Below are 15,658 nucleotides of genomic sequence, written 5' to 3' on the forward strand. Positions count from 1 at the left end.
CAGATCCGAACCTTATGAAAAGCAGTCAGGAGCTTCTAAAATGCCTAAAATTACCTTCTATTGGATCTAATGCAGGCCTTTTATTTCCATTTGGATCATCCACTTCAGCAGGGATGTCTTCTACTTGAATAACATGTGGATACTTAACGTCCAAAGGCCCCTTGTTGATCTGCAACACTTCATGACCCAATATTATAAATAGCAAAGTCAACTGAATGTCTTCTGATGCTAGAAATCATCCATGCAGAAGCTACATGTACCTTTCGTAATTCATATTCTCGCCGGATTGTAGCCGTCTGCCAACCCACCATGTCTTTTTAGAAAGTCAAGATAAACAATTCAGGCACAGAACTAGCACATGTTATGATGCCTACACATCAGCAGTCAAGTTCAGAGAGGTACAGGATACGATCGTAGTTCACATTTGCATACGCCACCCGGCGCTGGAATGCATGCAATGCAGATCTGTTTGGAGTACATTCAGCTCTGAATTCAGAAATCTTATAAATCAATCACAAACTTCATTTTCCTGAAAAATGTGATTCCTTATCTTTTGCTTGGTGTTTACAAAAGATGGGAGGAAAGGACAAGCAGCTAACATGAACTTTCCTTCAGAGCAGTCGACAACCATCCGCTGAAGGAGAGGAGCCCGAGATTTATTTCCATCAGTAAGAAACAGGTGCTTGCCTGTTCTTCCCACAATCCAATGAGCACTATGAAGAGCTAATTTCTCCAAAAAAGCAAAGCCGCACAGAAAAGGAAGCTGTATACATTAAAAAGTACATATTATGATGTTAACAAAGCGATGCATGGGACACCTGTCTCTTCTAAACAAACTAGAAACTATTACTAAACATATATTTTTCATAATCATTAACATTATGTCCCTCCTCTAAACCAATACAGAAATACTGATCAACATTTGAATAAACAGCAATAGCACAACCCTCTCTCATACAAGAGTGATCAACACTTCTCAACAAGATTCCATTGTTTATCAGAAGCACTGACCTGACCATTTCCACGTGATCCAAGATGTGGTGTTGCAATGGTGACAAAATTTATTGGCTCCAGACCCAGAATTGTTCCACAGGGTGATTTGGACACACAATCTGCTTGATCTGCTTCAATCTTTGGAGAACTGGGTTCAGAAGGGGTGTACAGCTGCCCAATTGCATAGCGTGCAACCAAACCTCCCAAAGAATGTGCAATAAAAGAAATCCTTTTCAATCCTGGTGACTCATCAATAACTTCTCTTACCTGAATTCAACTAATTCAAGTAAGTATAATGAGGGTCAAAATATGAATAGTGAGATAGACTAAGTTTAAAGAGCTGAAAGCCAATTACACGCACAGTAAAAAGGTTAAAAATTCAACCTCCTCTGCAAGGCGGTGCCCCATCACGTCAACTCCATCAAATGTCGAAGTTGCTGCATTGCGAGCACTGCCTGCAAGCAAGTATTTCATTCATGACCTGGAATTTACATTTACAAGAAACCTTTTGGGCTGTTCTAAGAACATATGAAAATTTATCAATAAACTTACAATGTACCAAAACCTCGCGTCCGAATCTTGACTTGAACAGATCAGCTGCAAATTTCCAATTACTGGCACTACAGAATATACAAACCAAGCATGGATTTATAATCAAGTTTCATCAAACATCTAGCTATGTAGTTACACAACTTCTAGCTGCAAGAAACAGTCTAAACATCAATGTTAGTTCTATAAAAGGCTTACCAACAAAATGGCATATTCATACAATTTACATTGTCAACGAATGTTTGCTACCTGTGCATGCATGCCTATTGTATTCTAACTAATACTGATGCATATTTCGCATATCTGAGTGTCATGTGCGCACCATTTTAGGGGATCATGTAGATACATTTCACAAAATTACATGGCTTGGGTCAACCTATCAATCAATCATACATAGTTCCTTTTTACAATATCGTAATCTAAGCAGAAGTCTTTTCATGAAGTCATAAGCCTCAAGTGTTGTCCCCAACTTGAGAGGCATCGAGTATATTTAAGGAACCCACCCGTTGATACATTGTATGCAGCAGATCATAGCCCTTGTCATCAATTGCACATATTTTGTCTAGTATCATGAAGGTATAGGTTGAGGGAAAGTCCAGAATAGATACAGACATAGAAATCAAACGGCAAGTTGTGCAAAGAGCGAAATGGAAATGGACACTCAAGTTGAACGGCAAGTTGTGCAAAGAGGGAAATTGAAACATAACATCATTAAGAGGCAAGGGAGGAGAGTGGAAGAGGCAGCAATGTTTGATTAGAGAAAGAAAGGAGACAATTTAAATGAGAGAAACAAGAACTGTTTTAAAATTTTGGGCCCCTCTATGGAGATACGCTAGGAATTGCAAACGACAACACAAAATGTATTATCACAACTGGAAGTGAACTCAAACACTAATGCAAAAACACAGTACTTAAGAATGAAGATAATTTAATGAATGAGGAGTATTGAATTAATGAATGAATAAATGAATAAATGTGTACAAAATGTTCGAGGGTAGAAGTGTCCAATAGTCGATGGCTCTCGTGGGACTAACGGAGGTACTGGAGTATGTTGTCCACTAGAGACGTATCCAATGTCCAGAAACCACTAGTCAAAGCTGAATCTGGTGCAGGAATCAGCAGGCAACAAAAATGCAGCCTGTAGGAGTCTAGTTGGAGCAGGATGGTCCACCATGAGCAAGGTGACAGCAACGGAGCCTGAGCTGAACCAAAATGCTGCTGGCCCCCAAGTGGATATCAGCAGGGCGGCAGCTAGAAAGGGCAAATTAGGTGCTGAAGATGTTGAACAGGCTGTCCGACAGATGCAAAGAGTGACCGGCAGCGAGGAGTCAATTGCAACAATAGAAATGCAGGCTGAAAGTGGTTGGAGATGATGTTGGAACTGATGACGACAACAATCGGGCAAAATGCAGCCAGGAGATACCACCAGAATGGTAGGCGACAATTGAGGATGGCCATTGCAAGAACTTGAAACTGGCGACCGCTGGCTGGGGACAAACACAATCCACCAGAGACAAAAGGGCAGCTAAAGGATGTCCACCACAGCAGCTGGAGAAGAGTGGGTAACAACAGTGATGGAGTTGGCAGCCACATGATGATGAAAGTGACCCAACACACTCTCTATTTATAGAGATGGAACCAACCAAAAGTGGGGGAGTTTGCTTATGGGACATTGAAACACACTAAGTGCATTTGAGTTTCGGCGTTGTTTAATGAGCTAATGAAGGTTTACTGCCTAATGCACCTTTTATAGCTTAACACCCACCACAAGCACTTTTGCATATCATTATTCTATAAGGGTATAGTAGCTTAACCCAAATGCTTTACAATTATCTCCTCGATATATACATTTGTGGTGCATTCTTTTCCATACTTTTGTGAAGACATACTACGGTTTGCACTGAGGAAACACAACATGTACAACCAAGACTGAAACACAAAGACTCAAATAGAGACGAGCAAAATTCAAACCCTAAACACAAAACGCAATCTGCAGGAGACGAAGTGTGTGCTAGCAATGGCAAAAGAGTCCAAACACAATAGGGAAAAGGTTGGGTGACAACCAAGGAGGATGGCACCAGGCACTGCAAGGGTTGATGGAGGAGTGGCAACAGTCGCGAAAGATAAACTGCCATGTGGGTGAAGGCTGATGGTTGAAATCTGCACTGAAAGAATAAGGCTGATGGTTGAAATCTGCATTGAAAGAATAAGGCTGAATGGTGGGCAACCTATCTATTTATAGATATTGAAGCGTGCCCCAAGAATTAGGGTTCTTGGGGATCACTAAAACTCTCTCGAATTGCACTTTATATTTGAGTTTTTCATTAATTCAATGTGTTTTGGGCTATTTAAAAATACCAATCAGCTATAAAGTGTGTTTTAGCTCAACACCTCCTCTCAAGCCCAAAACTGAGCCTAAAAGGGAAGGCGGGCAATGTTTACCCCAAGGAGTCCCACCCCAAAGCAGCCAAGGCATCAGACAAAGGGTGCACGTCGATTACCTAGTGGCCTACCAAGACTATAGAGGCAATGGTTATCTTACCAAGGGAGTCCAAGTAGTCACCCTAGAGAGGACAAGGCATTGGACAAAGAGATACACGCTGGCTACCGAGTGGCCTACCAAGCCCTGCAAAGGTAGATAGAACCACACTGAACTTTTTTTTTACTTTTTTGTGTGGAAAGTTAATTTTAGGAGTGGCAGCCAATTAAGTAACAATGACCCAGAAGACATGACTAGGGATGGTACATCCAACACATCACAAAACAATACAAGCTTACCCAACCATTTGAGGATGTTGATGACAAGGAAAAGGTGATGAAGTATCATGGAAAGAAGGATTGTGGTGTAATTTGCCAATGGAAACAACTTAGGATCCATCTAGTATTGCTTTGCACAATGGCATGCATAGTATGCTACATGCTGAAGAATGCTCGTGCAGCAGGTGCCACTTGGATAGTGTCCCTCGTGGGAAGATTGTTCACTTGCCCAAGCGCCCTAGTACAAAGATGATGAAATCATGCAATCCATAGGGGAAGGTACAACAAGGGAGAAGATCGATGTGGAAGACAAGTGCTAAAACCTATAGAATACCAAGAAGGGTAGACACACCCTCTCAACCTAGATGTCGATGCCGAAGAAGAAAGAGAAGCTTGAGGATGTCGATCTTCATGTGATGCTGAGAACCATGTGGACAAAGATGATGAAGCATCCCTATTGGAAGACCAAGGATAAAAGTCACCACTATGATAGCATCAAGAGAGATGTTGCATGATCCACCTCGAGAGAGGAAGTCTCCATGTTGGTAGAACAACGAAACTCCAAGTAAATGAAACCATGAAACGAATGGCACACAGCTCCTGTCTCTAGCTCAGGAAGGACTAGTGCAAACCTACATCTTAGCCCTACACTTAAATACAAAACCCTACAAAAGAGATTAAAATCTGCAAGCACAAAGGTCAATAGTCGAATGCTCCGAAAAACAAAACTGAAAATAAAAGAAAGCAAAGCTAAGTGCAATGCAATGAGTATGTAAGTATGTAGCAGAAGTCTAAAAAGAGAAAGGTTGTGTGTGGCTACCATCACGTACGGCAAGGTGGGGAAGGGGTTCTAGAAGGTGGAGTGGATGCCCTAAGAATCGATGCGTAAAGTGCAATAAGTGAGTCACTAGCAGACCAATCAGCTAATCCTTTAGGAGTAGTAAAGGAGATAGGCTGTTGAGGCTATTCACGTGCCACATATCTAGTAGCCGCTGAGGAAAATGGAACAGATGGTGCAGTAGTGAGAGGCATTGCCCTAGATTAGCCAGCCAGAGTGGAGATAGTCATAGCAATCTATGGTGATTTTCCAGGATGAAGACCCTGGGCCTTGATACTACACTCCTCATCCACATGGCCCGACCTCTAGCAGTGTGTGCAAAACCTATTTTTCTTAGGAATTTGCTGCCGAAGGGGTCATGTTTCTTTTTATTCCCTCAGAGAAAGTGGTATCACCCTTGTTTTGGCTTGCCTTCCCATCTAGCAAGTTCTTGCCACTAGTGGTTTTTGCTCCCAAAGAAGAGGCAACCAACCCTCGCCTCTCTAAATGGATGTGTGTGAAGAACTTCTTATTGACTTGATCATGCAGACTTGCGTAACACAAGAACTAGCACTCAAACTCTTAGAAGGTTGGCAATCTAGGTAGTGAGATAATGTGTTGGATAAAATGAAAGTATCTGTTAAGCAACTTGTTCAAGAAGAATGTGACTTCAGGAAGCTACTAGTGGCAAACTCAGTGAGTAACCGTCGACATTCGGCTAACTTGACTTTCAGATCATCCCCTTCCTTAATGGAAAACTCCTAAAGGTCAAAATTGAGATTGATACGTCGAGTGAGATCTCGAGCCGCATAGTGGTCAATGAGATGACTCCAACGCTCAAATCCAAGGAAAAAATACTATAATTGAGAGTGGAACTCAGGAAGCAATCCCTGCAAACATTGGTTGTGGCATTGCGAGCTCTCCATCGACAAATGGATTTGAAGTTAATCGAGGGTCTGGCGGTACCAATGATGAGATCCCAAAGAATCTAAGATTCAAGCACTTGTTGCATGAAGTTCGACCACGTGGTGAAATTTGACCCATTAAAACGAGTCTTATCCATAAATGAATTTTTTGCCATTGTAACAGGAGTTATAGTGCTAGGAGATGGAGGTGTATAATAGGGGTAGGGTGAATAGGGAGAATATGGTACAGGAGCAGAGTACACTTGGGAAAAAATCCCAAGGTGCCCACCATGCATACAAGAAGTTCACAATGGATCCAAATGTAGGCAAGGGCGGACTCAGTATGGCCATGGTAACCGTCTGTGAAGCCCAAGGTGGAGAAATAGGGACACGTGGACCAAAAGATGGAAATCACTACGGAGTGACCCAAGGGATATGCAACAGCAATCCATAAGTAGAGGATGGATACCCTTGCGTCTGAAAGGTCATGTGGAGAATGCCCATCAAAACCATCCCAGAGTGAAAGAATATGGTAAAGTAGGAATATATGGAAGATATTGTGTTAAAGAGTGGCATCCCCCCCTAGTGATGCACCAAGAGGTGAAGTGAATGGAGGATAGGTAGATGGTGGGATGAAGAAAGAGAGTGTTAGGAGCGAAGATGGAAGATTCAACCCCTAGTGTGCTTTGAGTAGAAATGGAATGTTTTGAAATAAAGATAAGAGTAGATCAAAATGTGGAGAAAACAGTGGTGGGATGAAAGGGAGCTGAGAAGTATGGTTTACTTGCTCAAATGAAACAAATGGTAGAGATATACCTAATAAAGAATATCTGCTTCGAGAGCCTCCTCTATTAAAGTTAACATACTAAAAATAATCTGGATCCTGCACAGCAAAAGAAAAAACAGGAGAGGGTTTTGGCTCCTACGACTCAACAAGGTTATACGAACCTAAAATAAGGCCTGGTTGAGATAAAGGAGATGGATCACCAGACACGCTGAATGTCATGGTCCCTCCAAGATTAGAGAGGTGGTCAGTCTCACCAATCGGTCCAAACGGAGTAGTAGCACTTGTTGGAGACATGTAAACCGAGCTATACGTGATGCACAAATACTCCTCAAACTCTTCGTTTGTAACATGACCAAAACAAGAAGAAGAATACGGTAAAGGTGAAGATGTGTCTACCTCCTCCTCAGAATGGAGTCACGTGTGAGTCCCGCACAAAGACTAGTCTTCACAATCACCACAGGATACTCTTTAGAAGAGCATCGGCTCTGATACCATTTGAAGATACATTAAAATTTACACCAAGGAAACACAACATATACGACTAAGACTCAAATAGAGACAGGCAAAACTTAAACCATAAACACAAAATGCAATCTGGAGGAGACAGACTATGTACTGGCGATCATAGCAAGAAAAAGGGCACCAGACAATGGGCGACAACCAAGAAGAAAGACACCAGGCATTACAAGGGCTAATGGAGTGGTAGCAGTCGCGAAGGATAGACCACCACATGGGTGAAGACTGATGGCTGCAATTTGCACTAAAAGAATGACACTGAAGGGTGGGCAGCCTATCTATTTATAGATGTTGAAGGGTGCCCCAAAAAGGGTTTTGGGGATCACTAAAACTCTCTCGAACCACGCACCAAATTTGTGTTTTTCATTAATTCAATGTGTTTTGGGGCTGTTTAAAAATCCTAATCAACTGTAAAGTGTATTTTAGCTCAACAACTTCCACATATGTATTCATATCAAAGTGATATATTGAACAAGGAGACATAGAAGCTACTTGTGTTCTCAAAATTTATGCATGCAGCAGAATGTCCCAAGCTCCCTTGCCAACCAGCACTGTGTCAGGAATGCACATGCATAAACAAACAACTAATTGGCAGTTCAATGCAAATGCAACAAAGACAATATTCAAGCTAGTCTTAGCCTATTGACTGCAATGCTCAGGGAGAATAAGAGCTGCAGCAAGAGTTGTCTCAGTTTCAAGTCTTAAGAGGGCCTAATCCTAGCAGAAATGTCATTCTCAGGGAGCATCTAACTGGCACAACAACAATAATGCAGACAGTGAACCAGTCCAAACTGCAAATTTGAACAGAATTCAAGATCGCATGAGAACAGCATTTCAAAAATGCAAAGAGGCTTGCTAGAGCCTAAATCATCATTGCCCCAATGCCTTGGTTTCTTTGGGGTGGGAACTTTTGGGTAAAAGGAGGAAAAGAAGTGACTTTTTCTCCATCTTAGGACCTTTTTGGACCTAAGAAGGGGTGTTGAACCACTAAAATTCCTAGAGATCATCCTGCTGTTGTCATCTCCTAGCAACTTGCTGCCTTGCATTTTTCACCTCAGCATACCTATTTTCTGGTGCAGCTAGTCCATAGAGCTTGCTGTTGAAAGCAACCTTTCTTCTCAGATAGGGTGGTAAATAACATGTTTAAGCACTAATTACAAGAAGCATAAAATCAACATAATGTGAAATATGAATGTTACTAATCAATCTTGGACATGTCAGCCTCAAAACTAGCACCCCTTGCAGTATTTCTTTAGCTTCTATTAAACTTGGATGAAGCACACTAAGATTTGGCTCCAATTTCCTTCACTATCCAATACCCCTTACTGTCAAAAATGATCATCGAGCCTTTTTATCAATTTGTCCATTGATTCACCCCGGGATTAGCCTTCAATTCACCCCATGCTAGTCAAATCTAACTCCACATCCGATTGGGATACCTGGCATCTTGAAATCTCTATACACTAAGGAAACACAACATATACGGCCAAGACTCAAATCATAATTTCTACTGTAAATTAAGGTTTACAGCAACAAAAACAAAGATGCTCTTCACCAAGCCTTGAAAATGGCTGAAATCTACTAGGGATTCCTTATAGAGGAGAGAGAAATGAGAGAAATCGTTGATTTCTATCATGAGGAAGTGCTCAAATTTGTTTCTGCTCTACTGAAAATGATTGAATGACTATAGCTCACCACGAACAAGAGCCCCACATGCAGTTACTTGTTAGCAGATTAGTCAACTCATGGTTGAGTCTGGACTTGTGGTTCAACAGGCTAGGCACAGAGACATTTTAGGCACTTTATTTGCCATTGTTTATTGTGGATTGGCATTATTTGCAGCCAGCCAGCCAGCATTTAATGCTGGACGACCTATCATATTTTAGGCATTTATTTTGGCCTATTTATTGTCAGCCTCCCTCCTCCACATTCATTCATCACTGGACAGTTCTTGGACAGAGGGAGCAGGTGCCAGTGCCTCCACAGCCGGTGACTCACATTGTATCTGTACTATCTCATGTCTTGGTATATGGATTCCATTTCCTGAGTATACATCTGAGTTCTCATCTGTCTTGTATTATCTCTTTCTTTTCATTTGTCTTGTGTTCAGCAATTTATTTCAGCACATGTTTATGCTTCCATTGCTACACCACTTCTGACATGGTATTAAATTTCAGGATTTGTGTTTCTGATGTGTTTTCTTGCTGATTTCAGGACTGTTTTCCCTCTTATTGATCAGGCAGCTGCTGCTCCAACCAGGCAACCAGTTTTGCCTGCGTTTTTTGCTGACATCAGCATCTATACAGCCTGCGCATCCATTTCAGCCTGCATTGTGGTGCTTCTGCATCTCCTCCTGGCTGGGTGCTTACATTATTAGGCCGTTTTTGCTGTTTTCGACAGTTTTTGACTAATTTTTTGACTTCTTACCACAGCTTTTGTCTTCTTTTGATCAGATCTTGGGTTATACTGTATGTGAACTCTTGTTTTTTGCAGTTTGTGCTCGTAGTTTGGCTATGTTTCCTCTCCAATTACCTTCTTTTCTCTACTTCTTTTCTAAATCCTCTCCATATGGCTGCTCCATGCACATCCACTGATGATACATTACATGGAGATTCCCATGAGGCTCTTGCAGCTTCAGAGAGGGGTTCGAAGAAGTCGAAGGCCCAATGTTAGTACTGTGGCAAGAAACGTCATTTAAGGAAGGACTGCAAAGAGTTAGCGGCTTCTAGTAAGAAAAAAGAGCAAAAGACGAAGCGGGATACATCCTCCTCCGACGAGTCATCATCTGCCTTAGATTCCGATTCCACTCCTCCGACCAAGGCGAAGTCCAAGGCGCGGAAGGGATCCTCTTCTTCGGATCATGGAAAGAGCTTAGTGGCCCCTTCCTCAACTGCTTTCTAGTGGTGGTGATGAGGTCATCCCTCACGACTCTCTAGTGCCAGAGAGGGAGTGTGAGAGGGTGGTGAGATGGGGCAGTCGTGCCTCATCTATATTTCTATACAGATGCACATGATCCAAAAGAGGAACATCCCTAATGCATCGACCAAAGTCTGGCAGGTACAAATCCTGGAGTTGGGATTGACATCTAGGTTCATGATGGGCTAGTTACTTGACAAAGAGCAGGTGGCTTTCGTTTGGAGCTCACATGAGGGGACACTTTGGCGGTCTGGCCAAAGACGGGGAATCCGTGGTCATTCATACGCTACGGCATTGGTGATCAAATGGTCACATGTGCTACTTCAGCGGCATTGTTGACAGACATTGAGAGCTGCTATGATCTTCTCTATCTTCAGGAGTTGGTATGATCAACATCAACATCAGGTTCTCTCCGAGGCACCTTGGTGGTGGCTTTGTCAGAGTGCAGCGATGCGGAAGCGTAGGACAAAGACTGAGAGAGTGAACACATAGAGAAAAGAGAGAGAGAGAGAGAGAGAGGAGAGTGTAAACGCAGAAAATCTGCGGTGTAATATGCTGTATAAGAGTGCAGAAATACACAAGGGGGAAGAGGAAATATCTGCGCTTGTCTCCGACTTGATGACCTCGATCTCCGTCAGCCCGAGCACAGTCTGTCTCAGCCAACAGATCTCAAGATCAGAATCTGAATAATGAATACTAGAGTGAGCCACAAAACCGGATAAAAATAGCCGAAAAATAGGAAATAATTGGAGCAGGTCGGTTGCATTAAATGCAGCCGACTGCATTAAATCTGGCCGACTGTACCAGTAAATCTGGCCGACTGCTGACGTGGACTACCGTACTGTTGACGTGGAACCTGCTGTCCACCACCCTGCTGACGTGGAGCCTGCTGTCTATCAACTGTCCAGGAAATGACTGTCTAACACCCCCTCTCAGATCCTGGACGGGTCAAAAGATAGGGGGATCTAGAATGCTGCCGAAGAAGAGCCTAGAGAAGCGCCTTTGTAAACAAATCTGCAAGATTATCCTCCGTCTTACAGTACTCCACATCAATGATCCCATCCAGAAGCTTCTTCCGAATGAAGTGATATTGGATCTCAATGTGCTTCGTTCGGGCATGGAATATTGGATTCCATACCAAGGCAATGCAACTCTCATTGTTGCACCGCAGAAGAGTAGGACGAGTCTGGGGACAGCCAAGCTCCTCCAACAATCTCTAAAGCCCACTACCTCACATGTGGTGGAAGACACATCCTGATACTCCGCCTCAATAGAAGAAAGGGCTACCATGGCCTGCTTCTTGCTACTCCAAGAGATAACACCTATACCCAAGATAAAACAGTAGCCTATAGTAGACCGTCGGTGCTCCACATCTCCAGCCCAATCCGAGTCACTCCAACCTGCAAGAACCAGAACTGTAACATCTGTACCTGCGGGATAAGAAATCCCTAAGTCAGAGGTCCCCCTCAATTACCGAAGAATCTGCAGGGCAACCTGCCAATGCACCTATTTGGATTCCGTCATGAACCCTGCCAAAAGACCCACAGCAAAACAAAGATCAACACGAGTGTTGAGAAGCCAAATCAAGGATCCAATCAACTGACAGTAGCATGAAGCATCCATCATGGGAGAATCTGAGTGTGAAGTGGCCTTCCAATTCGGATCCATAGGAGTAGTAATGGGCCGATAAGTCTCCATCTCAAAAGTCACCAAGAGCTCCTGAATGTACCTTTGCTGAGAGATGAAAATCCCCCTCTGAGACTGATAAATCTCGTGACCTAACAAGAAATGAAGAAGCCCCAAATCCGTCATCTTGAATGCCTAATGTAAAGCTGTCTTGGTCACTCGGACCTTCTAGACATGATCCCCTGTCAAAATCAAATCTCAACATATAACACGAACAACACACGACCAACCTCGGAAGTGTGCACATAAAGCTGCGGATCAGCCTTGGAGCGCCGATATTCCAACTTCGACTGAAGAAACAAGTCAATCTTCTCGTTCTATGCACGCGGAGCTTGCTTGAGGCCATACAAGGCCTTCTTCAACCTGTAAACTTTCCCATCTGAGGATCCAAAGCCAAGAGGCTGCTCAACATAGATCTCCTCCTTCAAGTCACCATTCAGAAAGATCGACTTCACATCCAACTGATAAACACGCCATCTCCTATGGCCAGCCAAGGCAAGAACAGCTCGAATAGTCGCCATACGAGCAATGGGGGCAAAAGTATCATGGAAATCAATGCCTGGGCACTGAGCAAAACCTTTAGCAACAAGGTGAGCCTTGTGCTTGTCCAAAGAATCATCGCTAAGGTACTTGGTCTCTTGAAGACCCACTTGACACCAATCACCTTCTTGTGAGAGGGACGAGGCACAAGAGACCAAGTGTCATTCCTCTCAATAGCCTCCAACTCGGCTTCCATGGCCTTCTGCCCAATGATCAAACTGCAAAGCCTCCTTCACTGAAGTGGACTCTCGATCCTGCATAACACGGGTCAGCAAACAATAGTTGGTGCAAACAAGCTCCGAAGAATGTGCTTGGTTTCTCCATGACCTCCGCTGTCCATCCTGCAGTTCCCACTCCTCAGGGACCCCCTCGATCCCTAAATCACGGAGGGTGTCACGGGCCCAACGAGGAGGAGGACAAACCTCTCCCCATTGCTCTCCATCTGCTGAAAACTCAAGAACCTCCACCGACGGAAGCTCCTCGGGGGTGGCTGATGGAAGAGAAGACTCTGAATCCGAAGAAGAATCCCCATCAAGAGGCTCTGGCTCCAAAGAAACTGTCTCAGGAGCCCAACTCTTCCCTGGATCTCCAAGGACGGGGTGCTCCTCACCCCCCTCTGTGACCGGTACTTCCACGAACCGCACATCTCGGCTCGTGTAGACATCCCGCTTAATGGGATCAAACAAACGATAACCTTGGGATTGGAAGCTATAGCCAACAAAAACCTGTCGTCGGGAAGCCGCCTCGAACTTATCACGCTGCGTCTTCGGAATGTGCACATAAGCGTCACACCCAAAGATCCTGAAATAAGAGACATCATGCTTAGTCCCGAAGTAAGCCTCAAAAGGTGTCATCCTGTCAACGGCCGAAGTGGAAGATCGATTAAGGATGTGAACTGCGGTAGCCACTGCCTCGACCCACAGAAACTAAGGTGTCTGTCGATGCTCCATCATGGTGCGTGCCATCTCGATCACACTTCGGTTCTTCCGCTCCAAAATGTCATTCTCTTGGGGAGTGTTGTTGTTAGCAAACTCCTAGTGAATGCCCCTATCTACACAAAAACGAGCAAACTCATTAGACATAAATTCACCTCCCTTGTCTGAACGCAAGGTCTTCAATCACCAGCCAGAATGGTTCTCCTCAAAAAGAAGCCAATCCTTGAAATGAGAGAAAGCCTCCAACTTCAAAGTCAAGAAATAGGCTCAAGTCATCCTGCTGTAGTCATCTACGATCAACATGAAGTACAAGCTCCCCTTCAGGGACTCGGTCCTCATTGGGCCACAAAGATCCATAGATACAAGCTCCATGGGTGAAGTAGACCGCCTAGAAGCTTTGTTGGAAATCGCATCCCGATGCAGTTTCCCACGAATGCAGGAGACACGTGGCTGATGGCTCACCACTATGTTCGGCAAGCCTCAAACAAACGACCCTCGCAACGCCTTCCAAAGGTACTTGTAGTTCAGGTGGCCAAACCGAGCATGCCATAGCTCGGACTGTGTCTGAGAAGTAAGAGCTGAAGAAGACTTCAATTTGTAGACTCCATTCTCCTCATACCCTGCAGAGAGAACCTTCCTCGATCCACGATCAAGGACTCGAATAGTATTACTGTCAAACTCCACCAAGAGGCCAAGAGCACAAATCTTATGAACCAAAAGTAAATGATACCCGAATCCTGGCACATGCAACACCTCAAAGGTGTGGGTACCACCATGTCCATCTCGAATAAGCTGCATCTCAGCGTGGTCAGGCAAGCCACCTTCATATGCTCATTTGAAAATGTTTGGCTGCGAGGCTTTTGTGCACATTCGTAAAGAAAAACACAGCAAACTTGAGCCAAAGTCTTGTAAATGCATTTTCCTAGGATATGGTGACGAGAGTGAAATGGGGTATAAATTGTGGGATCCCAAAAAAAAGGAAAATAGTACGCAGCAATGGCATTATCTTCCAGGAAGATCGCATGCACAAACAACCCGAAAAGACTGAAGAGGTCCGTAGGGTTGTATTCCGGGAAGAAATACCTTTTGGACAGCAAAATGTGCCCGCTGTACAGCAGCAAATACCTGCTGTAAATGAACCTGTAAATGCAGAAAATGATGCTGGAAATGATCAGCCAGCTATTGCCCATGAAAATGAGCCATTACATGTGCAGGAACAGCCAGGACAACAAGCTGTAAATGCTGATTTGCAAGCTGAAATGCCAAGACAGCATGCTGAAAATGGAAATTTGCAGGAACAGCCAGCAAACAATAACCATTGGGTTAGGAGATCGTCTAGGGCTACTAGACAACCTGACAGATTTGTTCCTGGTGCAATTAATGTGGCTTAGTATGTCATGTTGACAGACTGTGGTGAACCATCTTGCTTCAAGGAAGCAATGGACAGACAGGACAGCAAGAAATGGTATAAAGCCATGCTGTCAGAGATGGAATCTCTTGAAAAAAATGGCACTTGGGACTTGGTGCAGTTGCCTAAAGGGCAGAAAACCCTTCCATACAAATGGGTTTACAAAATGAAAGTCACTTCTGGTTCCTCACCAAAGTACAAAGCAAGATTCGTTGCAAAGGGGTACAAGCAGGAGCATGGAATTGACTTTGATGAGATTTTCTCTCCTGTAGTCAAGATGACTACATTGAGAACCATTTTGGGCTTGATTGCAGTTGAGGATATGGAGTTCATACAGATGAATGTAAAGACTGCATTTTTACATGGTGATTTGCATGAAGACATATATATGCAGCAGCCTGAAGGGTTTGTTGAACAAGGGAGAGAACAAATGGTATGTAAACTCAAAAGGAGTTTGTATGGGCTGAAACAAGCACCAAGAGAATGGTATCATAAGTTTGATACATTCATGCAATCCCAAGGCTTTCATAGAAGTCAAGTGGATCACTGCTTGTACACCAAGAAGGCAGTAGATGGCAGCCTGATTATCTTGGTTTTGTATGTTGATGACATGCTGATTGCTGGCAGGGATACTCATGCCTTGGATTCATTGAAGCAAAGTCTTCATGGCAGCTTTGACATGAACGATCTGGGTGATGCAAAACACATTCTTGGCATGCGAATACTCAGAGATAGATCTAAAGGTTTACTCTATCTATCTCAGCAGGAGTATATCTCCAAAGTTTTGTAGCGTTTCAATATGGAGGGGGGGAAAACAATTGGGGTTCCATGCCTCCATATGCGAAACTC

At 43.7% G+C, this 15,658-nt stretch overlaps 1 protein-coding gene across 2 annotated transcripts in view; it reads right to left on the reverse strand.

Moving 5' to 3' along the window:
* The window catches only part of LOC148022883 (lipid droplet phospholipase 1-like), a 38,163-nt gene that overhangs the window by 13,661 nt on the left and 8,844 nt on the right, over window positions 1-15,658 (reverse strand). The window contains exons 2-8 of one of the 2 annotated variants that reach the window (XM_087695826.1): window positions 1,546-1,613; window positions 1,378-1,448; window positions 1,012-1,131; window positions 600-763; window positions 410-465; window positions 261-313; window positions 55-169 (exon numbers count right to left, since the gene is read on the reverse strand). In XM_087695826.1, coding sequence (XP_087551952.1) covers window positions 55-169; window positions 261-313; window positions 410-465; window positions 600-763; window positions 1,012-1,131; window positions 1,378-1,448; window positions 1,546-1,613 — 647 coding nt within the window. Of the gene's footprint in view, window positions 1-54; window positions 170-260; window positions 314-409; window positions 466-599; window positions 764-1,011; window positions 1,261-1,377; window positions 1,449-1,545; window positions 1,614-15,658 lie in introns of both variants that reach the window. The other variant, XM_087695825.1, reaches the window with a different exon arrangement.

This window comes from Lygodium microphyllum, chromosome 16 (genome assembly GCF_053477565.2).
Source record: "Lygodium microphyllum isolate KBCC chromosome 16, Lygodium_microphyllum_v1.1.10, whole genome shotgun sequence".
NCBI classification, from domain to species: domain Eukaryota; kingdom Viridiplantae; phylum Streptophyta; class Polypodiopsida; order Schizaeales; family Lygodiaceae; genus Lygodium; species Lygodium microphyllum.